Below are 27,442 nucleotides of genomic sequence, written 5' to 3'. Positions count from 1 at the left end.
TTTTGCTTTTTCAACTGCATTTATTTATTAAAAAAAAAAAAAAAAATAGAAACTATAGCTCCTGTTTCAACTCTCACTTTGTGTGTTTCTATCCCATGGATGTCTCTCACGGGCAGGAGCGTCGGGAAATTGCCCAAAAGGCAGAACTCTGGAGTAGCTCAAAGAAAGGAGCCTTGAACGCCGAAGCACAACTTGGTGTTGTCCCAGCTCTTGCCCACACTGGATGCTGGCTCCAGGGCTGCAGGCAGAGGGAAGTGAGGGCAGGAGAAATAAGAAGCGACTCGCAGAAGGACTCAAATTCGGATCTGTCACCGAGAGCTGGCTGCCCTGCTTGCCACCATCTGAACGGCACCTCTGACTTTTCTTTGGCTCAAAGATTTAACGTTAAGGCAAAAATAAGACACAGTGTAGAAGCTCCATCAAATCTTTGGCACAACAGCAACAACAACAAAAAATTACTGTACACATGAGCTGAGAGGGTAACATTTCCCAGTTAAGCAAAGGGAAAAGTGCTAAATAAATTGCACGTACTAAAAGGTGGCTGGCTTAACAACAATAAGAAGCATCCTTGTCCTTTTTTTTTTTTTTCCTTTTCCTATTTTCCTTTTTGTTCCAGAGATTAAGAAAGTTCCTTGGCCAATCGTCATCTTGAAAAGGGGCTTCTGCAAAAAAGCTGCTTGCAGTCTTCATCTGGATGCTGCAACCTCTGCCAAGAACAGATGTAACTCTGGCTGGAAGCTCTTCTGAATCTTCCCTTCCTGGTTATTACTCCTGGAAAGAGAAAGATGCACCATCAGAATGGTGAACACATGGTGTCCCAGAGGCTCCTTGCATGAATGACTGTTGTTGACCTATGCTAAGAGCTGGGCTTGAAGAACAAACCACCTGTAGGTGTCACAGCAGTGGCAAGAGCCACATCGAGAGGAGGGCCCAGCAGAAAGAGGAGATGAGGCAGGTTTGGGGAGGAAAAATAATTAGGTGCTGGCTCCAGCTTCTGCCACACAAAACCCCCCAGGAATGATGGTAAACACCAGCTTTTGTCAAGACCCACAGCTATTTGGGTTCCCAAAGCCAATCTCAGAAGTAGAGCAGGCAAGTAAAGGAGTTGGGACATGCTGGATTTGTGCAGGAGATGGGCTTTATTTTTTTATTTTCGTGGCTGCATTCACTTTCTCCCTGTGCTTCTCAGCCTGCGCTCTGCAACCTGTCCCCGTGCCTGCGCAGTCCCCCACCGTGTTGTGGCCGTGCAGATGTACCGGGGTAACTGCACTTGGCTGCACACTGCTCTGGCCAGACTTACTGCTTCCACTGGGAAATGCACAACTCCAAAGTGCAGCAGCTTCAGACAGGGAAAACCTCATCTAAACCCCCTTTAACATTAAAACAAGTCCTGCAAATATCCCACAAACAACCATTAGCATAGTTCAAAACAGAGCAAAATCCTCAGGGCCTGCTCTTTCATGAGATCACCTCTCTGTTGTCCAAACTGCCTTAATCACATGGGCTCCTAAATCCTCCTTTAAGTAACCTAGGAATTAGAAACTTGGAAATGATATCCCATTTACTGAGTCCAACCACTGTTTTTTGCTTTTTGCCAGTGGATTTAAGAGCCCTCCAGGGTGCAGCACAGCCTCTGAAGGTCCTTTGGACACGGTCATCAACTCCTTGGACAGATCAGCCGTCTTTCTGACAGTCTTAAAAAGGTCAAACTCCTTAAAGCTTGGCCTGAAAAATATTTTTTCTTTAATCCATTTTGTATCTGTATTGCCCCTCCTTTTCCATTACTGGATATTGTAAAATAAGGTATAAATATTACTAAGATACTGATGTTTTATTTATTTTATGTATTTTATTACTATTATTAGGGCAGGTACTTGTGAGATCAACCTTCACAGCTGAGCATGCATGCCAAACTGAGGGGCAAAATCCCCCTTGCCAGCCCCTCCTACAGAATGCAGATCCTGGGAAGCACAGGATTGCCCCAGGACCACCAGGATTTCCCTGAATAACAGTATATTGCTGAAAGGGCCCAGGTCATCCTCCATGCAATAAATTCTGATGTCTGCTGGACCTCAGACTCCTGGAGTTGGGGTCAGGACATCTGGACATGGCGGAGGAGGCATTTGGCTGTGCAGCTCTGCTGGCAGACAGGATGGAGCCATAAGCTGGCTGCATCTCAGTGCATCCCACTGATAACAAAGTCCTAGGATAAAAGTCACTCCATTGGTCCCAGCCTGCAAGAGTTGCTCTCCTACATAAGCAATAATGAACTCTTCACATCTGGCTCACACCAAATCTGAAAACAGAGCCCATTATCACAATTATTATCAATAACGAGGTGTCTCTGCTCACTGTTAGACACTACCTAGTGCTGCTCAGAGCAGGAGAGGGTGGAAACTATTGCCCTAATTCAAGGCCTTAATTGGGATTTGGAATAAATGGGGTGTAGGTGAGAGAATGACAAACAGCCTTGGGTATTACAAACGTTTCTGTTGGGAACTGCCTAAAATTATTTTCCAACAATAAATAACATACATTAATAATCTGCTATAGAGAAGTCAGTTGTTTAATTTATCCCACATGGAAAGAAAATGTTAAAAGAAGGAGGGAAGCAATGACTGCTCTTATTAATATTAAAAGACAGTAGAGAGACAAATCCCCCCTGTTCTTGTCTGGAGCTGCAGTCTTAGCAAGCAAAACTTTTTCCACTGTGGTAGCAGCCTCATGCCCTAGGCCAAAGCCACCAGAGTCACAGGGCCCCTGGTCCCCTCCCTTGTGCCTCCAGAGCTCTTTAAAGTGCTGAACAAACGGGACCCGAGATTGCAGTTAACACCTCCTGCAATCGTTCAGAGGAACCTTGCCCTTTGGCTGGACGCTGATAAAAAGGGTTGGTGGGTTTTGGGAAGCAGGATGGTGGCAGGTCTCTGCTCTGAAGACTCTGCAAGCAGGGAAGATCAGTGATGGGGGGGCAAGAGGCAGTATGTACAAACCAGCCAAGGGCAGGTAAGGGCAATCGTGCAGTGCCTTTGAGAAGGAAATGGAAAGGGGAATGGGGAGATCCTTCTGCGACACGATGGAGGAGCTCAGCAAACCTCCCTGGCACTGGTCAGTGGGTCTCCAGGCAATGCCCAATGCTGGCCATGGGTTATGTTAGGTGGGGACAGACTGCTTTCTTTCCCCCTCCACCCTTTTCCACTCCAGCCAGGAGCTCTGAAGACAGATTTATTAGCCAGGGTCTGCTTTAAACTAATAATATCAGTACTCCCATGGCTCTTGAATTTGAAAACTGGCCCAATGACCTTGGTGAGTTTGCAGCATCCCAAAGCATTTCAATCTCTATAAATCAAAGCACTTCTGGAATTGAGTCAGCCTTTGTTCCAGGGCTTCTCCTGTCTCCTCTACTCACATTTTCCTTTTGCTGTAGTTACCTGATATCTGTGGGGCCAATCTTACCCTATTCTTGGTAATACCCTTGCTCCAAAGGGAACGGAGCCTATGCTGGGACCCTGTTCCCACCATGGGAGGGAATCCCTGGCCCCAGCCCTGGCATGCTGCAAAGCAGCTGCTCCAATACCCCTTAAAGCAAAGGGGGTTTTCGGGGTGCTGTCATGCAACAGTGGGGTCCTACATCACATCTTTTTGCAAGGAAAAGCTTTTAGCCCTGCTCTTGGGGTACTGATGCTCAACCCCCCGATGGGCCAAAGCAGGGTGTGCAGTGTCCCTGGGGACACAGAGAGCTGCTGCTGCCTCCCTGCCTGGCTGTGGGTGAACTTCCTTAAGAACTTCATAGAATCACAGAATGGTTTGGGTTGGAAAGGACCTTAAGGATCATCTGGTTGCAATCTCCCTGCAGGAACAGGGACATCTCCCACTAGACTGTCTATGTAGGGGGGTCATGAGCCTTGTCATGAGCCTCAGGCTTGCTTTCCTGCCCCGTTTGCTGTTACTCTTTTGGGTTGTAGGGACATACCAAACACAAACCATAAGCACAGGAAACTGCTACTACTCCATCGACGCCTTATTTTTAAGCAAGTCAGTTCCCTGGGTGCATAATCATTCCTCTAGCACTGGGCAGGGAGAACTCCTGGCTGGGTGGATCCAGCCTCCCTCTGCCCCCCGGGGATGCTGCCGTCCCGCTGTCCCGCAGCAGACGCAGGGCTCAGGGCTGGTTGCTGCTCTCCCGTGGTCCAGCTCCTCCCCGGGGCCCGCGGAGCTGGCGGCCATGGGGAAGCAGACTGGCTGGCTGCCCGCTCTTGCCTGCAAGTCCTAGCAGGGAAATGAAGCTATTTTTAAAGAGGAACCTCTGCTAAGTCAAACAGCAGGGAAAGGGGAGGTCGAACCTCATTATCAGATCCCCCTCCCCACACAGGACGGGAAGCTGGGCGGAAGAAATGCCACGGAGATCGAGATTTTTACTGTGCTGGCTCTGGATGTGTTATAATAATCAATATCAGATGATCAATAACAGCGAGCTCCAGCAGGCAGGATCATCCGTGCAAACCAGGGGGTGGGAGCTGTGGCTTTATCTCGGGGCTCTGTCTAAATAAATCACGAGCCATGATACAGCGTTATAGAAAAAATATGCTCTGAGCCAGTAGTTCCAGTGCCACACAAATCAAACCTGCTGCTACCATTTCTCTTTTAAAACATAACCCCCTAACTTGTTCACTCCTGCAAGTAAACATGGCTGCAGAACACCCTCCTTGGAGGTTTTTTAGTGGAAATAAGTGTAACCAACAGCAGGAGCTCTGCTTTTAGCAAAGTAGCAAGGAGGCAGCATCAAGGCAGGGCAGAACACCACAATAACTATTTTATACAACGCAGTAATTCCGTACATAATGTGAGCCGCTTCAGCCCAGCAGACTGCAACAAACAAGAGTGGCTTTTCATTCTACACGCGCCTCTATCTCATTTAATTCTTGGGGAATACATATATATGGAGAGAGCACGTTTTAGATTTTTAATTCCTTGTGTCTGTGCGCATCCACACACACAGGCACAAAAGCAAGGAACTAAATTCCAGCTGAAAACTTTTATTGAGCTCCAACTGCTCGCCTGTTATTCATAACCCAGTTTCCTCTCTCACAAAGAGACCTTTCGCATGGTTTGGGTTTTTTTTTTTTTTTTATGTGTGTGTGTGTGTTTCTGTTTTTTTTTTTTTTTCCTCCTGCCTCGCTAACAGCTGCTCGCAGTGTTGTATCCTGAGTGATGATGAGGTTCTGAAAGTGTTTTTTTGGAACAGATGGCCAGGAGAGAGCCGGGGAATGTGCCAGCAGCGAGCTGGGGAATGCGCCAAGTCCTGCGGTGACTGAGTACTCCGGGTTCCAGCTCGCGTGCCTTTCCCCTGCCCTCTGCCCCAAGTGGCGCCAGCAGGACTTCCCAGCTCGCGCTCTGAACATCTGGAGTCTGCGACTGCCAGAAGAGCCAGGACGGGGGGGGGGGGGGAGGATGAAGCAAAAAAAAAAAAAGGCAAAAAAAAAAGAAAGAAAAAAAAATTAATCCCTCACCCATCCCTCCCCGCTCCAGTTTAGCTCCCATGGCCGTGGCGATGTTGCTGCCTTGTACGAGGGCTGATCAAAAGCAAAGAGGGGAGGGGAAGGAAAAGAAAAAGAACTTTGTGATGGGGGGGTGTGTGTGTGTGTGTGTTTTGGGTTTTTTTTTTTTTGTAACACTCAGGGTTTTCTGCTCAGTGCTGGGTGTGTTATCTCGGGTATTTGTTAGCGGTCGGATCCTGCACTGTTAGACTTGAAAGGCTGTGGTTGTGCTGCCTGGCGGGGAGGTAAGATCAGCCCTGGGGCTGGATCCTGTGGGGTGGGGGATGTGGGGGGCTGTGGTACACAGCTCTGCATCCACAAAAATACCAGTCTCCAGGGAAAGCACCTGGCCATGCACCCTGAAGCCCTAACTCTATCCCTAGCTATAATGCTGCCTTCTGCAGGGCAGCAGAATTTGGCCCTTTGGGGCCAAAACAGACTGTGCAAACAGCAGGCTGGACCCCAAACCCTATAAAATCCATGTGAGGCTTTTCTTCTAGCCACTCAGGGTCATGTCCCGTCCAGAAATAGGGTACACCAGGTATGAGGAAACTTGGACTCCCCTTTCTGATGCACCTCCTTTGGCTGTCACATCCCCAGCACTGCTGGAAGATGCTCTTGGCTTGAGCCAAGGGCAGGTCCCCCACTTTTCCCAGGACAGCAGTGTGGCCCCAACAGTACTCAGAGCTCTGCCGAGGGTGTTCTAACTCAAATCTTCAGCGTGGTGCAACATTGAAAGGCTAAAGCCAACTTTTCTAATTAACAAAATGGAGTGGAAAGGGGGGGCAAGAAACATCCATTAAATTGCCTATTGCAACAGCAAAGTCTGAGTAACAACCTAACGTTTGGGACAGCAGCTAATTTGCCCTCAAAAACAAAGCAAAAGGCAAAGCACAATCTAGCAAACTCAACATCTGGACCCTCTGCCTGCCAAAACAAACTCCAACCCGCTACTTTTTTGTGTGAAAAGCTCATGGTGCCATAGCACATGACAACTGGAGAGTGGAGAGAGTGAGCGATAAAGGCAGAGACATAATAAAGTGGAGAAGACAGGAGATTTGGGTGCTATGGACCCAACAGTAGAACTAAAGGAGTGGAGGTCTGTGCTCAGGCTTGGTTTTTGTTTTTTTTTAAAAAAGAGAGAATAGAAAAGGAAACCCAAAGAACAACAACAAAAATACAACAACCACCCCAAAGTCAGTAATTCAGAGGAACTATGCAGCGAGCAGTGGTTTTGGAGACCTGATTAAAAACACACACAGCTTAGAAAAACGTGCCGATTGCAAAATTAATGAGGGCGCGGTGATTTTCGGCCAAGCCATAATATCCTCGTCCAGGCGCCCACATGAGACCCCCCAGGAGACATCCCTTCACACCACCTGACATCCAGAGCTTGGATCTTCCCTGCACAGCCATCCCCGATCTCTAGCTTCCCTCTGACAACAGCGTTTCCCTCCCTTGTGCTCATGATACCATCGGTTTGCTTGGATCAAGGAGAAAGGGAGATACCAAGATGAGTCCTCCCAATGCAGGCTTTGCATCCCCATTCCTATCTACAGGGAATTACTGGTGTTACTTAGTGGCACTAAATGGTTTTGGCTTCATCATCAGCTGAATGTGCTCTTGCCATCACCTCAGCAAATAATGCTGGAAATAAAATTATTCCTATCTACCAGGGGAATCCACTGTCTCCTGGGCTGCCCTAAACTTGGACTTTCCCAAGGAGCAGAAATGCATTTTCGTGACACTTTCCATAAAGAAAAGAAAGGCAGAGCAGGGACCACGACCCTACTTCAGTTACAAAGCCCACCTTTCTTTCCAGAGAGGGTCTTTGGAGAAGGGTTAGGGTGGCTGACCTTCAAGAATCTGGAGAAAAGGCAGATATTCTCCCAGTGATCCTGCTTCTGTGGGTCGCCAGTGGCTTTTTGGGAGGTGGGATGTGCCGAAGCACCGTGAGAGTTTAATTGTTCATACGTTCTCGATGGGCTTGGGGCTTTTTCTCCATGTGTCTGCTCTGGAGCGAACTTGAGAGCCATAAATGGAAGGCTCTTAATTCTTTCTTCATTTTTTTAATTAAGGATGGGCCCAGCCCTAACCCTCAGATGTGAATGCTCTGGGCTTTGGAGTTGTTTGAAATCTGGCTCCACATTTTCTGTGTTTAAGCTTGTGTCGGTTTACATGTGCCAGGACAATGGGTCTCAGCCCATCGGGCACCCATAGCCTGAACACCAGCCCAGAAATACGTTTCAATGATTCTAAATCTGCAGAAGCCCCAAGAAGGATGCTCATCCTCTTCTTCCAAGCCATCCTGACTTGGGAGAGGAGACCCAAGCCTGGATTAGCAATCTGCCAGAGCCCCAAAATGATGTTCATCCTCTGTTTCTCCTCTAACTCAACTTGGGAGAGGGGACCCCAGGGCCCACCTAGCAACTGCTGAAGTCTGAAAAAAGATGTTCATCCCCTTCTTCTCCCCACTATGAACCTCCAATCTTGGGCCATGCCCAGGACCTCTCCTTGCACCTCCCAGTTTCAGCTGGTGCTGTCAGCCACAGGCGAGCGGTGCCGCGTCTCTGCCTGGCACTGCTGCTCCAGGGGCATAAATACAGCCCATGACAGCAAGAGGAAGAGACAGGGAGTGTCCTATTGTGTTTATTTATAAACTGAATTGCTGCAGAATGATTTGTTGAGCTAAAGAGGAGGAAAAGTGAGGAAACCTGCCCGAATCAGAGGCAGATCTTAACGACACCAGGGAAGGAGCCTGCTCCCCGGCTTAGCTGCCCATTCATCCATTAAAATCCCGCTGATTTATTATCCCGCCTGAGAAGTGAGCCCAGAAAGCAGGGGGAAGTTCAATTCAAGTTTACAAAACTCTTTTTGTCATAAAAGCCCGAACAAAGACATCAATCACTCCTTTAATTCACCCATGTCACTCTCAGAGAGGAAAACTGGCAGAACGCTCCGCTTCCTCCTCCCGCCGCTTGACGATGATTTCACCTAATTGGTTCAGTGTTAAGTAACCTAAAGGAATGCAAGGCGTAATTAGATTGAACGTTGTTTCCTCAAGATACCCACACGTCCTTCAGGTCATACATCTTCCTAATGTGTTTATACACACAACGTCTCCATTAGCTACTTTTTTGTTGGTGGTGTTGTCGAGTGATTTTTCTCGGAGATAAGTGTTAGATTAAACAAAACACGAGGACACGGGCGGGTGGGCGGGCGTGTTTTATGGGCTTCAAAAGGCGTCTCGAGGTTGGTTTGGTTTAACAAATAACAAATAACAGTCCTGAGATGACTCTTAATAGGGTGATGCTCATGTTGAAACACACGATGGGCAACTAACAAGGGGAAGAGCCTGACGCGGAGGATGGGGAGGAGAGAAAAGCTTTGGATTAGACAGGAATGTGGTTATTACAAGATCTGATGGATGGAGGAGAAAAAGCGAGAGAGAGAGGCCAGGGATGAAAAAAATTATCAGGAAAAATTTGAGAGGTTGAGAAAGGAGGGAAACCACTTTGGATTTTTTTTTCTTTCCTCCCTCCCCCCCCCTTTTGTAATTTTTACCATTATTTGGGAGGTGAGGAGGAGAGGCTGTAACATACCTTCCTTTTTTTAGATCTTCCTTCTGCTTGTAAGGTCCTAGTGCACTGCTCCACGCATTCAGAGAAGCTCATGTTACTGTGGTCAGCACTGTAATCCAGGTCTGCTAGTCTGGCCAGGGAAAGGATATAGTTACAGGCTATTCTCAAGATGGCCAGTTTGGACAACTTTTGACCATAAGAATAGCAGGGAACCTAGAAAGGGTAACAGGGAAAAAAAAATAAATTAAAAATTAGGCCAGATAAACAAAATATCTTGCTTGAAGCAAGACAAAACAACTGTAGGTTATTTTCTTAGCAGTTTTTAACATAAATAGGAACTCTAGTGATAAAAGGCCATATGGTCCCAACAGGTTTTTAAGAAGAACTCCCCTGCTGATCTCCATGGGGATGATAGCAGCACGAAGCCTCTTGATTTCAGCAGGGCAGTTCTGCTCAAAACATGATGGTAGGATCTGGCCTGGGATGTCTGCCTGCTATTCAGTTCACTTCTCAGAGGTCCTGTTTCTCTCAGAAACCTGCAACCTCCATGCCACCCAGTTACTCATCTTGAGTAATTTACTCCCCACAAGTAACTTCAAGCTTCATTGCAATCACAGGTCTTGCAGATAAGGGCATTAAGTGGACTAGAAGCAAATATATCACAATCTGGAGTTTTTGTGCTCAAGCAGCATCATCTTGACTTCCAGCCCCTGCAAAAACACAGTGCTGTTGTAGGAGCAGGACCTGGAGGCATCACTCCTAAGTGCTGAAACACACCATCATGGTACCTCAGCTCCCAGAAGAGATCAAATCAGAGCCTGGTTCAGAGCCCCGGCTGTATCTTATGCAATTTACTTCTTTACCCTTGAAGATTTCTAGTGTAATGTGAAACATTCAAACAATTCAAACTAAACAGCATGTGTCTAAACAACTGAGCAGTGTACGTTTCCTGCCACAGAGGTCTGACTGCTTCTCCATCACGATCCAGCAAAGTGCTACACATGTGCTCAATTTTAGGCGCACAACTTCCATACGTCCAGCTCAAAGAGAGACCTTCTTCAGAGTTCCATAGGCTTGGGGCCCTGCTTGCTAGTTTCCAAAATTGCTAAAGGTCATTCAGCCTTTCCTGCACAAGAGTCTATCGCCTACGGGAAACTGGAGCCAGGCATTTATCTGAAATCCATCCCAGCCCCTCAGGTTGTCTGCCTGCCTGTCAATCTAAGTTTTCATACTACATCAATCACTGGAATGCCTCAATGTCCTTCTATCATCTGCCTCTGTACCAGTCACCATCCTCCTCATCCCTCTAGGGTGGCACACTCTGCTTAGGGTTGGAGATTTGTAACACTCATGCCTCAGCTTCTTTTCTTCCCAGAGACACAAAGCCAGGCTCATCCCTGGAGTGATGTCCCAGACTTTACATAAGGTAAGATGGGTTCAAGCCCTCCACAAACACCACAGTGACCATACAGAGATGCCACAGGAGGAACACAACAGCTCAGGGATATAGGACCTCCTTAAGTATTCTGCTAGGCTCCAGCTAATGCCAGCACCATGACCTCAGCTAGATGTGCCTTCGCTGTATTTAACAACCCAAGGCAGATCTTCTGGTCCATTAATTTGGTCTGGTAAGCTGAACCCCTGTCAATTTTGACTACGCACAACATCCTTTTGCAAAATTTTCTCCCCAGTCTATATAACATTGTTCTCCTTTCTCTTGTTTTGAACTTGGCTCCTACTGTCTTCACTTGAGGACCCCCAGTTCCTGTATTAGAACAGATTTTTATTCACCTCCCTTGGGACACACATTTTTAGTCTCTTTTCCAGAAGAATTAGATCAGATCTCCTTAGCAGACAGTTGTGTAGAAGCCATCCCAGACCTTTGATGGCCCTTGATTCTCCTCCCTGAACCTTTCCTAGTCCTTTTGGAGCCAAGAGGATCAGAACAACACACGATATTAATGTTGTGGGTGCTCTGTCTATTTATCTAACAGATGCTTATGCTCTCTGTTTTGTTTAATATTCCTTTTCTCAGAACTCCTGTCTTGATTTGTGACCACTGCCAGGCACTGATCTGAGACTTCCATTGAACCATCTACAGAAACCCTGAGGTCTCTCTTCTCTGAGATAACGGTCAGCTCATGGTCTATAATTTCATACGTGAAATCTGGAATGGGTTTTCCCACGTGCATGAATTCACTTTATCTACACTATATTTAATTCATCTGCCATATTATTATCTAGTCACACGAGGTCAAAAGGTCCCTTCTAATTCTCCTTATCTTTGCAACCTTTAGCAAATATCTGTGCCTTCTGCTGGAGTATTGCCAGCAAACTTCCTATCACACTGCTTACCCACCTTTCCAGGTCATTTATAAACACACTCTGTAGCATGACTCACACAGTCACAATTTCAGGTGATGGGACCTTTGAGGTCTCCAACCCAAATCCCTGCTTGAAGCAGAGCTAAGCTCAGAATCAGACCCTGCTTTGTCCACTTGTGAAATCCTATCCCTCACCCTGTTTCCTTACCTGCCATTCCCTGCCTGCCCACTGATGACTCCTGTCCAAGCTGCTCCCTTTCTTCAAATGCTCCTAAGGAGAAACTGTGCAATACTGATGGAAATCCAAACCAACTACAACTGTTTGGATCACTTATCCACGTGCACATGAATTTTAATGCTGTTAATCCTATAGGCCATTTTGCTTGTATGATACAGCTGAGGTGCTCAGCAGTATCCAACCTCTCCAGAAGCTTCAAAGGCCCTTTTTCATACACAGCATCTGCTACTGATACCACTGAGGAGGCAAGGAATCACAGAATCAGAGGATAGTTTCAGTTGGAAGGGACATTTAAAGGTCATCCAGTCCGACCCATCCAACCCATTCCATTCCTATCTCTGGGAATCTTTCTCCAAATCCCTGCCTTCACTTCCTTGCCACCACTACACATCCACCAGCTGTGCTTGTCCTCAGACCAGAATACCTGACTTCCAGATGCAACAAACTGAGAGTTATTTTGAAAGCAAGAGCTTGGGGGAGCAGAAACACTCAAGTCTCTTTCAATGCAAGAACAGTGGAGATCCCAGATCAAACAGCAGTGTGAGACACCACAGCAAGACAGAAACTAAAATGGAATGATTCAGTGAAATGTGGGAATAATTTCAGAATTAGTGCAAGAAGGAAGTTAAATCGAGTGGAAGGAAAAGAGACCACAAAATCCTTGAGGCTGATGCACAGACACTGTCCAGTTCCAACACAAGAAGGCAGGCTAATGTCTTCTTCCCTCATCTGTTTTGCTCTCTTTTGTGTTTTGTTTTTATTAAAAAAAAAAAAAAAAAGAAGAAGAAGAAGAAACAAAATAAAAACCAAACTGTTTTGTAGAACATGTTTGCTACAAATTCCAGGAAAGCTCTCAGTGCTAACACAGTTGACAAAACTCTCGGCTGGGATTACACAACACTTTTCCCACAGGCTGGAGCAAAGTCTAAGCTGGAGCTTGCCCCATACATCCATGGAAAGAGGTTCACCTTGAGCAGCCCAGACACCACCATGATGGGTGGGGGGCACCAACACTAGGAGATAAGAGCTTTTGTCATGGTAACAGTGTTAGAATAACTATTTTGTAGGAACCCTCCCTGTCTTGGCTCTGCTCCTGCCATTTTAATGTTTCCTTTTGAATTAAACATGGGAAATTGAGAGAGGAATGAGCCACTTAATCCAGATCCAGATCCAAAGCATCCCCAAGCGGGGGGCAGGGAGAAAGTGAACTTTGGTTTGATCCCTTCTTTAACATAAAGCCAGCAGGGAAGAGGGGACAGAGTCGCACAAGCTGGAGTTGATAACACACTTGGATGCCAAGAAGTCCTCAAAATCCAACCCAAAACAGAGCGAGCATCTTAGAAACGGGAAAACTGCCTGATGCTGGTGGCCACACAGGTGTAACCCTCCCCAGGGGTCTGTGCTACACACGTTTTCAGCAGGAGGTCATGTCAGCAGGCATCCTGGTGAGCACCAAGCCCTTTCCTTCTGCCACCTTCTTGCTCATCACGCCTGAGCCCAACAGACATCGGTGCTTTGGTGGGAGAGCTGCGGACATGGAACCTGAGCAGGTTCATTCAGAGCCAGGAGGAACAAGGGGAGAGCTCAAGTTCCTGTGCAGTTAATGGAAATATTTCCCTGATCTGATCTCACTGGCTCCTGCCAAGTGGTAGTGCAGCTCACCCACCATCTTGCCTGCAATATTTGCAACGATTAAAAGGAATTAGAAGGAACTGCATCTGAAATTTCATCCTGATCTGAAGGAATGCAGCTGTCTGTAAGAAAGGAAAGGATACTGGCACCATCCTCGGCTTCAGGAGTTCATGGCAGAGGACTGGGACCAGCAGGAATCAGAGCTTCAGCCAGAAGATGTTTGTTGGTTGTGTCTGTGAAGGGCTCTGCAGAGTCTCACGGGTCTTATCGGTGATCCCCAGGCTGGCAGGGGCTGAACCAACACAAGAAGAACACTCTTGAGACATATTCCTGTCCAGAAGAGCCCTTCTTTGGCGGAAAGATAGGACAGGATGTGACCTATCAGGTCTTTTCCATCCTTGATGCCTATGATTCAGAGGCAGCACCCTTGGAAGCCCAGAGATGTTCCCTTTGAAGTCCGTGGGAAGTCTGCTTAAGTGCTCAGCCCGGAGGAGTGCTCGGCCCATAGCCAGCCCTCTGCAGCAAGGCAGGGCTCTGCTGCAGCTCCCCAAGGGTAACTGTCATCCACCAGAGACACGGTTTTGGAGTTGACTGTCACCCAGGGCACAGGAGAGGACAGGAGGTTGGGGAACAACTAGAGAAAGAGATGAGTGAGAGGGTGCAATAACCACCCTGCCATAGGAGGGTGTGGGGCATATTCACCATGATGGATCTGTAGGGAAAAACCAGAAGCACCCCATGGACGTTAGGAGCACTAATCCAGTTCACACCACTGAGCTTCTGGCTGGGCAGCTCTGCTCTTATCAATAAGATACAACTTCTGCAAACATCCTCTGGGCCCGGACAGCTAATGTCTGCAAAGCCAAGTCTATTCTGCTTTTACGCTGCATGAAAATGCGGGATGAAAGATGGTTGTTGGGTCATGGAGGTCCACACCTCTCTGTTATAGTGCTAGAAACAGGACTTAGCAGGACAGACTTGCACAGATCCCCTCCACATGAAGGTCAGGCAGGGCAGAACTGCCCCCCTGGGTACAGCAGGGAAGACGGGGTGGCTCCCAGGCAGATAAATGTCCACATTTGCGATGCAGTGTAAGCTAAGCCCTCCTGACAGTGAGCTCATCCACAACATGCCATAATAAGCTGCTGAATTTACCTGTCTGCTAATTAATCTGGTTTATTTTTATGCTGGGAGTTAAAACACATCAGGGTTTCCCACCCCAGGAGAGCATCTGGCTGCCTCCTCCCTGCATCTGAACACACAGTGCAACTGCACTGCCTCATTGTTTGTGCTGCACCTCCTGCCAAAAATACTTCCAGAAGGTTCATACAAATGTCCAGTGCTTAATAGTTCTGGCTTTCGTACATCCCTCCTTCCACCCTGGGGTGAGTCAGATGTTTACCAGAGTTAAGGCACCTCAGTGGAAAGGCACCTCAGTGGAAAGGCACCTCAGTGGAAAGGCAGCAGGATTGATGGTGTTTCTTTCTTGTGAGTCCTGAGCACAGCAGAAACCTCTCTCTCACCATCACAAAGTATCTGCATGGCTGGCGTCTGTAGAGCTGCTGATAGTAGAAGTTGTGGATGTCCCATCAATGGAAGTGTTCAAGGCCAAGCTGGATGGGGCTTTGAGCAACCTGGTCTAGTGGAAGATGTCCCTGCCCACAGTGGGGGGGTTTGACTAGATGATATTTAAGGGTCTCTTCCAACTCAGAGCGTTCTGTGATTCTATGAGTAATAGCCTTAACAAGCTGAAGGTGTTGTCCAGAAGGTCATCTTCTGTTTTCAAGATGTGTTACACTGTAGAGCATGTTTGGGAAGATTTTAGAGCCCATCTTTTTCTTTCCACCCAGTTCCAGGGTAAAGGTAAACACATATGGGCCCTCCTACCTCTTGGAGGACCTGCTGGGTGATGGGCTTGTAGGTGTGTTCAGACCCATCAGCAAGGGACCTGGCTTCCTTACCTTGCTCTTGACAGCTACGTGCCCTGAGTCTTCCTAACACCCCAGGTGGACAACGATGAGTTGTACACCTGTATGATGGAAAGCCTGCAAGCCTGGGACATCCTTTCACAGTCCTGCCAGTCCCCTTCAGTGCAGCTGCTTACCAGCATGTGGAACTGGCAACTGCAGTTAACAGCACCATGGAAGCAGACAGCTTAGAACCCAGCAGAACCACGGTGTGTGGTTCAGAGCCACCAAGCAACTTGCAGCTATCAGACAGGCAGCTTTGCTGCCTGCAAGACTACTCCCACGTGCTGCAGCAGAGCCTGCTCCATGGCCCCGGTCCCCAAATACCCCTCCTCCTGCTCATGGCACAGCAGAAGACAAAAGCTACTCCATGCCACTGTGGTCTTCACTACACTGAACTGGGCCTTTGGGGCAGCATGGCATGGATTTGAACCAAACAAGGCCAGATCCTGCTTTGTGGATAAATGTCATGGGAGCACTTTTGGAGAAGGGCCCCATGGAATCACAGAATAGTTTGGGCTAGAACAGACCTTTAAAGGTTATTCAGTCCAACCCCCCTGCAGTCAGCAGGGACATCTTCAACAAGCTCAGGTTGCTCAAAGCCCCGTCCAGCCTGACCTTGAATTTTTCCAGGTATGGGGCATCTAGCACCTTCGTGGGCAACCCACACCAGTGCTTCACCACCCTCACGGTAAAAAATTCTTCCTAATTTCTAGCCTAAAAAAAAGTTTCTTCCTAATATCTAGACTAAATCTTCCCTCTTTCAGTTTAAAGCCACTACCCTTCGTCCTATCACTACAGACCCTACTAAAAAGTCCCTCTCCAGCTTTCTTGTTGGCCCCTTTCAGGTACTGGAAGGCTCCTATGAAATCTCCCGATAGCCTTCTCTTCTCCAGGCTGAACAACACCAACTCTCTCAGCCTTTCCTCATAGAGAGGTGTTCCACCTCTCTGATCAATTCTGTGGCTTCTTCTGGACACACTCCAACAGGTCCGTGTCTTGCCTTTGCTGAGGACCCCAGAGCTGGATGCAGTACTACTGCGGGGGGGTTCTCACCAGAGCAGAATCACCTCCCTTGACCATTTGCGGCCACCATGGTGCCAGATGCTCAGCAGAGCTCTGTGCTGGCCAGCAACGAGCAGCCATTTCAGACCATGGGTGTGGGAGCCTTTTGTTTCTCCGCCACTGGACTGCAGCGGTGGGCACCAGGCAGCCCCGTCCCAGCAAAGCAATCACAGCAGCTTTGAAAGAAAGCCTCACCCCTGTGTCACCACAGGCAGCAAAGCATCCAGCCAGGCACCAAACCTAGCTTCAAAATGCCAACAAGAACAAAAGCAGGATCGCTCGGGCAGGAGCATGAGCCCCAACCGAGGCGCCTTTGCCTCCCGGGTGGGTCCACGCTGTCAAATAACCCAGCTCCCGGTTCCCTCCCAGCTCCTGGCTCCCCCATCGCTCCACATTGCAGAAACATGAGTTCACTCCTTGGAGCGAAGGAATTGGCTTCCTCCAAACAAAACCTAGGTGTGGTGCTGGGTGAGTTCACCCCAGGGATCTCTTCCAAACGGCAGTCTGGTTAATGCTGCCCCAGGCCTGGCTCTGCTCTCTTTTGGGCAGTCCTCCTGCACTGTCCCTGGACGTGCTGCACCCTCAAAGCCTCCTGCACATCCTCAGGGAATGTAACACATGCTCTCAGTATCATGCACAAAAAATATCACATTGTTGGGCTGCAGCAAACCTCTTATTGCAGGTTCTGTGAGCTACCTCCCAAAATAACAACTGCACAGAGTACACTGGAGTATCACAGATCACAGGAACAATCCCAGGGCCATTGGGCACAGGAAATCTTACCTGGAAGGGGCTACCCTCAAGCACTATAGTAGGGTAACACTTTTTTGGGGACGCTTTAGTAGTGGCCACCTCAGTCTCTGAGGTCTAACAGATTCAAATCACACAGGGCATAGAAGAACAAGCTCCACAGGAGCTAAAGGCATTACACCAGCCCCAGCTTGGCCTTGGTGACTGTTCATTCACCAGCCCCTGATGGACACCACAGGGTTTTCCAGCCCCCTGCTATTGCTGCTTAGGCCCAGGAGCTTCCCCAAGCCTGTGGCCAGCTGCAAGGAGCACAACGCTCCCGCAGCACACGCGTGGCTCTGTCTGCACCCCTACATCCCTTCCTGGCACAGGGACAGTGCAAACTGGGACGAGGGAGGGATATATCACTTTGTGAGCACACACAGCATGGACTGAAAGAGATGCAAAGGGCTTGGGGAGGCTCTGCTGCAAGGTACCATGAAGTGTCCCACCTCCCCAGCGTGTGGACTGCGGCCTGGGGAGGAATTTGGGAGTGGATTAAGACAGGGAGCAGAGGCTGGATTCAAAGCCTGGTGGAGAGAAGCAGACTCTTTTCCTCCGATTTCAGCGGGAGCCGTAAGAAAACACAGAGGTTAACTCGGGGTGGCTGGAGCAGACAGAGCAAATACCTCCCGACAGGAGTGGGATTTGCAGCAGGGATGAAATCAGTTAGACAACAGCCAAGGGAGCAAACAAGCCTCGTTCTTGGTGACACACAGTCATTGTTTTCAGGATTTCTGTCCTTTTGTCTGGTTTCTCCCTTATTTTCTCTCCCCTTTTGTTGCTTCAGGCCAGTGTTTTGTCATCTTCTTTAGCTGTTAAACCACAGTGCTGCCCCGCTCTGCCCCAACTGGGCTCTAAATAACTGTGAGCGTCACCTCAGACTGGCTGGAACCACCGAGGTGCCCCAGTTAACGCTGTGCTGTTCGATGACAAGGCTCCGGCTCTCCCAAAGCCCAGCAGCATCTCTCCAATTGCCACCATGGAGCAGGGCCAAACCTTCCCACCCTGCTGTCTCCCCCAGGGCGCTCAACAGGCAGCTTGTCTTCAGGAACTGGGTTTGAAAGCGTTTTAGGGTTTCCTGCTGGTGGGATCATGGGAGGATGAATCACTGGGAATAGGGCTGGGAGATGTCAGCAGGTGATGGAGGAAAGCTCTCAGCCTCCCCACCACGCAGTAAGGACATGCCTCAGACACTGGTCGCTTGCAGTGTCCCGCCTGCAGAGGTGACAAACCACAGCTGCCTTCGGGATGACACACGAAGAGGGTGACCACGTAATGGTGCAGCCCCAGAATAGTCTCAGCCTCCACTGACTTGTGGCTAAGGCACTGCTCTAGCCACAGGTCCTGCCTGGCTCATCCCTCCAAACCCCTGCAGACAGCTTGCCCCCATGCCACCCCACAGCAATGCAACCTCCTCCTGTGGCCTTGAGGCTGCCACTCCTAATGTCCCACCACATTCCCAAAGGGAGAGAGCAGGGTCTTTTCTGCACTGATTTAACAACAAACCACAGCAGCCACGTGCATGCCAGCAGCAAAAAGTAAAAGGATGCTAGTGGGGGGAAAAAACCTCCACTCCAGCAGCTAAAAAGCCCTATAAAACCCTAAAATATCTCCAGAACCCACACAAACGTGGAGAGCAAGGCCATCAGCTGCTAAGGCAGAGTGCCCTGGTAATGCAGTGGTGAAAAGATACAGAAAAAAGCCAATATAGTTCAAGGGAAAATAAATGTCTGCAGACACATTTGCTCCCAGCACAGACTCTAGCTCACTGTGGCTCAATGCATGGCTTTCCTGAGGAGCTGGACAGCAATGCTCCAGAGAGAAACCAGATGTGTAAGGCTCCAGATCAGGAAGCCTGCTGTGGTTGCCTCCATCCATGGAGGGAGAGTTTGCTGCCACCTTAGGGTCTGTCAACACAAGCTGAGAAGCAAAATTCCAACTCCTCTGATATGCAATATGCTGATAGGACTTGGTGTATTTGGGTGCCTGCTGCAGCTGAATGGTGGAGAGAATTATCTCCTCCTGGCCAAGGCCTTCAGGAGCAAACCTGGTGGCTAAGTTCATGCTGTAATATACATTAAGATTTTTGTTTCACACTTGGGATGTGCTGGACTAAGAGACTCTTGCTGCCAAAAGGAATTTGAAGACAAAAAAAGGAGCCAATGTTGCTGGCAACCGTGGCCTGGTCTGGATAGCAGTTGCCCTGAAGATGTACCATGGTGGTGTTGCATCTTGTCTCCTCCAAACAGTTCCACTGCTTCATGAACCAGCACAAGGGAACTTCAGATGGAGGAGGAGATTACCTCGGGTTCTTGCGAACTCAGTGCTGCATCTCTGTCTACATCAGAGATGTCTGGGCTCACTGACCACCCACAATGGAAAGGAGAGGGAGAGAATAAGGATGGAAGTGACAACCTGTCACGTCACTTATGGGGGTCCTGGAGCAGCTGGGAAAGTGCAAGAACCCACTGACCAGCACCTGCCAGGGCATCTGAGGGCAGGACAACAGTGCTCTTTGTATGAGCTGCCCAGCCATGGGGACAGGAGTAGCACCCAAGAGGGACATCCAGAAAAGGCAGCAGCAGAGGGAGAGCCAAGTATAGCAGAAATATCTCTACCATCTCAAAATGTTTTAGAGCAGATGAATGTTTTCCACAGGGAACTCCGCTGTTAGCCTCAGGAGCCCACTGTCAGTAGAAGGATCACTTAGACAAATGATGTTTAGGACGGTGGGGTAGGAGAATTCTCTTCCAGATTGAGTAACTGAAGATGAAAAGTGCTAAGGCTAGGGGGACAGCTGCATTTCAGGAGCATCTACTCTTCAGTCCCACTTCAAGACACCCTATGGTGAAGATAGCAGGTGATACAGAGAGAGATCCTTGCTCCTGGTGGCCATGACACCAAGGGGCAAGCACAATGGCAGTAACAATTCTCTCCCAATAGCAGGCAGGTTTTTGGAGCCACCAGCTGCCTGTCTGCCTTCCACCTCTGAGGGGGCCCTGGCCTTGGAGGAGAGCCGGGGACAGCCAAGTGCTCAGGGACATGGCTGGATTAGCCTCTCCTTGTGTGAAATGACTGAGGTCTGCTCTTCCTCCACCAAGAACTGGGGAAAAAGAAAAAAAAAAAAAAGAACAACCAACCAACCCACCCCTTCCTGCCATCTGGAGAGCTCTCTGACACAAGCCGAAACGTGTGTGCCATATGTGCACAGCTGCGGGGACGCCGCTGTCAGCCCATCTGCCCAGCACGCTGCGTGCCAGCCGCTCGGCCTCGGGTGGGCTGCTGAGGTGGAGAGGGTGTTCTGCAGAGAGAGGCATGGCTTCCTCTTCCTCCTCCTCACCAGGCACGGATGGGCTCCCTACGGCGTGGCTGTGGCAGGCCTGATCCTGCAAGCTTCGGGGTTTTATCTCCTGTACTGCAGCGAGGATGAGTTATCTCCAGCCCTGCACATCCAAACAGGACGAGGAAGGGGACAACACCTGTGTGGGCGCTGGGTACCAGTGGCTGAGTGGGGTTCCTGCTTCCAGTGGCTTTGCATCCAGCAGCTGACCCCTTCCCCAAGGAATGCGGAGCTGGCTGCGGGTAAGCGTGGTGCTGTCCCGTGCTCCTTGCCCGCCTGTCTGCGGGGAGGTATCGGTTTCAGTGCCTCAGGAAAAGCCTCCCAGCTGCTTAAGAGCCTGATATGTGATGACAAGGAGGGGATGGAGGAACAAGAAGTAAACTGAGGTCTGTGGCTGACGGCGCACAGGGATGGCCTCCTGCACAGGGCTGAAGGCCCTCTGCACGCTCCAGGATGTGAAATGACAGCACCTACCAGGGGGAAGAGAAAGCCTCCCTCCTGCCTTTACTTCTACAGAAGCATCTCTCCCTACTCCCAAGATGTGATGGAAAGGAAACGTCCTCTCTTCTGATCTGAACTGCTCCTCACAAACCTCGCGGGCAGCACCGGTGTGAACGGTTTGAGTGACAAGCCAGCGCCGCGCCTACGTGCAATGAAGCTGACTGTCACCTGATGTCACGTACTGCATCAAGCACGCCGCTGGCAGCCCAACAAGAAATGAATCCAAATGTCATCCAATGATGGTCGGGACAGCCAGCCCACCCCTCAGCAAACTGCTAGGAAAACCTTGCAGCAAACATTTCCCAGAGAATGATTTCTTTCTCTCTGCAGAGCGAATACAGCTCTGCCAGTATGCTCCCGTGCTGACCCTGGAGACTGGTTTTCATGGGAAGAGAGGACAGCAACTTGTTCTCCAGTCTCTTCGGGCTCCCAGCTGAGTCCAGGGCTGAAATGATTTATAGAGACAGGGCCAAGGCCAGGAATCTGAGGCTTTTCAAGAGTTGCCCATTTCCCAAAAGATTGCAGCTTTAATTTGTTGCTTGCCTGACTTCTGCTTGAGGCTGAGCCTAGAACAAGATTGCCAGTGATTTGGGAAATCAGTGCTACTTCCCCTTGTGGTTTTGGTGGTGTAGATGTCTGTCCATGGAGAATCAGACTGACACTTCCAAGCATGTTACACACAGTTGCCAAAGAACTGAGATGTGGAAGCAGCTTATAGAAACAAAATACATCGAGTTTGGAGTTTGCACCTACAAGGGGCAGCCTCTCAGCACCAGAGGGACAGCATCCAGTACACCCTGGATTACCACGACTGCAACAGAAGCTGTCAGACCCCACTGCCGTGCGGTGATTAAAAATGTTTAGATGCTCATCAAAAATTCCTTCCTGACAGACAGCTCCAGTCTTCCCACTGGGGTTGGGGCTGGAAGTCTGTTTGCAGAACTAGATAATGGGAAAGGATTAACACTTGGGGTGCAGCTACCCAACACAGGGGTCACTGAGAGAGGCTGCAGGCATCAGGCAGGAGGTGGGAACAAGCGGAGCTCCTCTAAGCAGGAAACAGGATCAAGTCCTACAGCAAGCACACTTGGGGAATGGTTTGGATAAGTAACGTCTGAAAGACAGTAGCCAAAAACCTGGGTGTGTGTGCCCGCCTGCAAGTAGAGCATGCTGCTCCCACCAGGCTGGAGGGATCATCCTGGGACAGGTGATGCTCAGCACCTCTCACAACCAGACTCATCTGGAGCTCACAGCCCTCCTAGTCCTGTGCATCTCTTCCTTCCTACACACCTGGAATGGTCCCATCAGCATTCACTGGAAAAGCAGAAAAGCTAGGACAGCTGGGCCTGCACAGCGTGACAGCACATCTTTGTGGATCAGTGAGCTGCTAAAAGGTGCCTACACACAGAGATGTATAGGGGTGAGAGCACTGATTCATCCTTGTGCAGAAGATACAAGAACCTTGTGGCTTCTCTGGATCACCCCTCACTTTCCACATGTCGGGGGGGTGATGGAGTGATTTTGTCCAAACCTTCCATTTACCTTTCAGAAGCTCCACCCTGCCAGTGAGAACACATCTGTTATTCCTCACAGACGACCGTGAGGATTTGCAAGACCTCTCAACAAGAAAGCCCAGCACCATGCACACCTCAAGCACACACTACAGTAAAATCCATGGGAAACTAAGTGACCGGAGACCACAACTTCACTCAGCTATCCCTGGCAGACACAGGGCTCGGGGAAAGTTTCAGAGGTGGCTGAAGGAACCCCAAGTGCCATGTGGGGTCAGACACCCTGCACACAAGTCAACGAGAGCATGCTGCTGCCCAAATTCCCAGTGATCCTGCTGGGGCAGCACACGCCAGCAGACCTAGCAAGTACACGTGCTCTTCGTACACGAGCATCACCCCAACCCAAAGCTTGGCCAAACGACTCCCTCCACGCTCTGTTGTCACTCGGAGGATTCTCTCGGTTTTGTTTCATTTTCTCCCCTCCACGCCATTCCCTCTCCGCGGGGGGAGGGGGAGGGAGAAGTCCAAAAGTTTCTAACTGGAAGCAAATTAAACCCCCGTATTTATTTATCTTGAGTGTTAACACAGCTCTAGGGTTGGTACTTCCAGGCATTTTGAACTGACTTCCCCTTCTGTCAAGCGTCCACTCCAGGCTCCTGCCTTTACCCCCCGCTGGCCTCAGGCAGCGCGGACGCTTTCCCCGTGCCCTGCGCACCCACCAGCCCCCTTTGGGGCAGGGAGGAGCCGCGGGCGGGAGACCCGCAACTTGCAAAAACCGATGCCCGGCGCCTCTATCCCCTTCACCCTCCCCGTTCGCTCTCCGCAAGCTCCGGCTGGAGGGAGCCGGGGGTCGGCCGGCGCTGTGCCCCCCCAACCCCGCCCCCAACCCCGGGGGTGCAGGTACCTGCTTCCGCAGCGCCTCGAAAGCGGCGCTGATGGTGTGGACGCGGGTCCTCTCCCGGGCGTTGGCCAAGAGCCGCCGCGTCTGCTGCAGGGCTTTGATCTCCGGCGAGACGCCGGACGCCTCGCCCGGCCGCGGGCGCGGGGAGGCGGCGGCGGGGGGCGGCGGCGGGCGGGCGGCGGGGGGCGGCGGCGGCGGCGCGGCGGGGAAGGCGCTGGCGGGGCCGAGCGCGGCTCCGCGCGGCTCCCAGGCGGGCGGCGGGGCGGCGGAGGCGGGGGGCGGTGGCGGCGGTGGTGGTGGCGGGGGGTGAGCGCGGAGCCCCGTCCTTCTGCCGCTCAGCACTTTCAGCTCGACGCGGAAACTTTTGCAGCCGTGTTTGCGCCGCAGCCGCCGCAGCCCCCCGAGCTCCGCGGCGCAGAGGCGCGGCCAGGGCTCGCCCTCCGCCAGCGGCGTGCTCCGCATGGCGCGGCCGCGCTGCGCGGGTGCGCTCAGCCCCGGCTCCTTGGCCGCCGCTCCGCCGCTGCTGCTGCTGCTGCTGCTGCTGCTGCTCCCGCCGCTCCGCTGCCACCGCCGCCCATCTGCGCCCGATCGGCCGCGGCGGGTAGCGGAGCCCCGGCCGGACCGAGCTCTTGGTCCGTCTGTGTGTGTGTGTGTCTGTCTGTCCGTCCGTGCGTCCGCCCGCAGCTCCCCGCAGCCTGCCTCCCGCCGCCGGCAGCCGGCCCGCCGCGCAGATGAGCGGCTTTAAAGAAACAGGAAGGGTGGCTTTTTTTTTTTTTTTTTCCTTCTTCCCAAAACAGCTGTGCTGCCAATCTCCTTTGTTCATCCCCCCCACACCCCTTCCAACTCCCCCCCCCCCCCCCCCCCTCCTTTTCCCTTCCCTCCCACCCCACTCCCACTTTCTTCTTTAATCTCTCTCTTCCATGCGATGGAAGAGAAATCCTGCCCCCCGGAGACTCGCCGCGACCCACCGTGTGCGCTGGCTTCCCCCACCCCCGGCTTGTCTCCCCGGGGAAATCCGTGATCTGTTTTGGCTTCCAACCCCCCTTCATCCCTCTTCTCCCCTCTTATCACTCGTTTCCCTCATCAAGATCCTCATCTATGAGGTGTGAGGGGTGCTTGACTTCGCGTTGCCTTCTTAAATGTACCCGGGAGCACTGGAGGCACCGCGGCGGGATGTGGAGCCGGGAAGCTCCAACGCTTCCCAGATGTCCCTCCCGTTGCCGCTTCGCCTTCTACGGCTCCCCAAATCCCTTCCGTTGCTGCTCTGCTACCGACTTCGGATCTGCTTGGAGGAATTAGTCCGCGGCAAAGGGCTGCCCTGTTTTTCACAGGGATCATGAAGGAGCCCGGACGCGTGGGTAATTGCTATCAGCCGTGGGCTGCCTTCTGCTGGCACCCCAACACCCCTCATCTCCCCTCAGCCACGCTGTCCCAGTGCAGCAGAGCCAGGGTGCTCGGCAAGGTAGGAGGGAGGGATGGAGAGGTGCAGGAACTTGACTAAGGTCACAGCCAGAGCAGTGGCACAGCTGGGAATACACTGCTTTTAGCAGAATTGTAGGAAAATTCAGGACAGAAGGGACCTCAGGAGGTCCTCTGTCATTTTTAAAAGCATCTCTGGTGTTTAGGCACCTGGCTTCTGCTTTGAAGTCACCTAAACCACTTAGATGTTGTGTCGAGAAGCAATGGGGTGTAACCTGTTAGATGCTTGAATTCACTGCAGGAAGAGGGACGTTTCCTAACCCTCCTTCCATGGTGTGTCAACCTGGCAGCCATTGGCATCACACGGGGCAAGCAGAGGGAGCTTCAGCTGAGCTCGTTGAGGTCCAGAAAGCAAGAGAAGCTCTGTCTGGTGGCTAATGTGCTCTGCTTTCTGCTGCTGTGGCCAGGCTGCCCCAGAGCAGGCATGGCAAGGGTTTGTTCAGGTGGAGATGCTAGATAGTGTGCTATCTAGAAACTGTCTAGGAACTAGACAGTGCTAGAGAAAATATGCTGAGTCCTGGTTCAGCACCATGCCATGCTGCTTCCTCTGTTAAATCCTCTGCCCTCTGCCACTGCAGTTTGATTTTCTTCGGCAGAAGAACTGTAGGTGAGTCAACTGAAGTCAGAAATACCTGACTCCCCAGGATCACTCCCTTGCATTGTGTTGGTGCTGACAAACTGCCCTGATATCCTCAGCTAGAGCCTGTGAATCACTGCTACTAATGCCAGGGCATGCCCTAATGACCATTTGCTCCATCTTTTTGTCCCCGAATTCCTCTAACTTTCAAAGATGAGAGCCAAGAAAGGGTTTTTTCGTTGACCTTGTTTCTCCCAAATCTCCTGGTGAGTGGCAGTAGCACCAGCTCCTCCAGCCAGGTCTTTCGGTGGAAGCCTGTGTTAAACACTTGGTGGCTCTTCTCCCAAGAGCAGGAGGGTTAAATCCAAGATCTTTGAGCTTTGGATGGAGCTTGGAGCAACCTGGTCTAGTGGAACATGTCGTCCGTACCCATGACAGAAGGACTGGAAATAGATGATCTTTTAAGGTCCCTTCCAACCAAAGCTGTTCTGTTATTCTATGATCTTGGCAAAATTTCAGTATCCTACCTAAAATCCCCTGGCTGCTCCAGCGAGACTGTGTGGACCAAATCCATTTGGGGGATAAATACATGAAGCCCATTGAAAACGAAGGAATTTGCAGGGATTTACACCATTTGTTTGTCATGTCTTGCCCTTAAGGCACCTGTGTTTTCTGGGTGCTGGTTATATAGCTGCTGCCTTGGCGGTAGCTGCATTACGGAGTGCTTCCAAGAAGAAACCTAAACCTGAGTGTCCCCAGTCACATAACTGCCTGTCAGACCTTCCCCTCCTCTCATTTTAGTATCCTTGTGGTTATGGGTATCACAAGAGAGCTGGGGAGGCCCGAATCAGGGCTGGGTCATGATGGTCCTTGTCCCTCCGGGTGACGCACGCTGTGGTGCATGTAGCCTGTCCTCTGTGCCCCGTTTGCAGAGGAGGTGGCAGTGACAGCTGCCAACCATGGAGCCCAGACACCGTGTACACACAAACCCGCACCCACTGCATGAACCTGCTTTTGCTTCCGCAGTTAAAAGCAGCACAAACTGCCTGTGGACTCTTGTTATCATCCAATTGGGTTGCTCCTGTTCACCTTAAAGGGGGCTGAAACAAAAGCTTGCTTGAAAATAAACTGAAGGGAGAGAGGTTTAAACTGTGTTGGAAGGGTCTATACAACCTCTTCTACCAGCTAAAGTTATTTAGCTGAAAGTTACTCTTTAAATTAAGCAAGGATGAGTTTCTTTCAGAAAAACCCCTGCCTTTTGATGCAGACCATGGTAGCCCCAGAGACACTGGGACACTTTCCAGATGCAGTGGAGGTGGGCAGCGATGCCTGAGCTCGCAGAGATCACCTTGCCTCTGGAAATCAAAGCAGTGGGACATGCTGGCATCCGTATTTGGGCTGGAAGCAGCACGGCTTCATGCCAACACTGCTTTTGGGACCAAATGCAAGAAAATCTCCAGGCAGTGCTGGCTGCTCTGCGCCATCTGGATGCAGCAGCTCATTCTGCTGCGTGGCACCTATGCACCAAAATGATGGCATGAGGTGAAAAACAGATGGAGGGAAACACCTGCCTGTGGGGGAGAAGTGCAGAGTAACAGGACAGTGGCTATGAGCTGTGGTGGCACTTCTGACCTTTCATTTCTACAGACCACATCAGCCTTGTCTGCCCTCAGTTTTGCATAATTTTAGCAGTCCTGTGTTTTTCTGTGGGGCAGGTATTTGTAGATATGGGCAAGGCAGGTACTTGCAGGGCATAGGCAAACAGAAGGGGAGGTTTCATCTGTAGCAGAGCCCAGCTGGTGGCCCGATGACACTGTCTGATCCTATTGCCCTACCTCCTTCTTGCCCTACTCCCATTGCCTCTGCCTTCAAGGGTGAATAAATATGGAAATAAATCCTTTGCCAGTCCCCTCTGAGGGGGATTATCTCTGGAGAAGCATTAACCTCTTGTCCCAGCATCCTCTGGCACTGCCAGAAAGGTATGGATTGACTCCATCCAT

The 27,442-nt window shown here is 50.6% G+C and overlaps 1 protein-coding gene across 2 annotated transcripts; it reads right to left on the bottom strand.

Moving 5' to 3' along the window:
• ATOH8 (atonal bHLH transcription factor 8) lies at nt 1–24,113 on the bottom strand. Of its 2 annotated transcripts, none has more exons than XM_051619389.1 (3): nt 23,390–24,113; nt 9,137–9,328; nt 1–771 (listed from the first exon to the last, which is right to left on the bottom strand). In XM_051619389.1, the coding sequence occupies exons 1-3, from the start codon at nt 23,846–23,848 to the stop codon at nt 766–768; spliced, it is 657 nt and encodes a 218-aa protein (XP_051475349.1). In that variant the 5' UTR covers nt 23,849–24,113; the 3' UTR covers nt 1–765. The 2 variants fall into 2 exon arrangements, with proteins under 2 accessions (XP_051475349.1, XP_051475348.1); XM_051619388.1 differs by lacking the exon at nt 1–771 and adding an exon at nt 8,159–8,552.
• Between the last annotated feature and the right edge of the window lie 3,329 nt (nt 24,114–27,442).

This window comes from Apus apus, chromosome 4 (assembly GCF_020740795.1).
Source record: "Apus apus isolate bApuApu2 chromosome 4, bApuApu2.pri.cur, whole genome shotgun sequence".
Taxonomy (NCBI): Eukaryota; Metazoa; Chordata; class Aves; order Apodiformes; family Apodidae; genus Apus; species Apus apus.
This window is presented reverse-complemented; position numbering and strand designations above follow the sequence as displayed.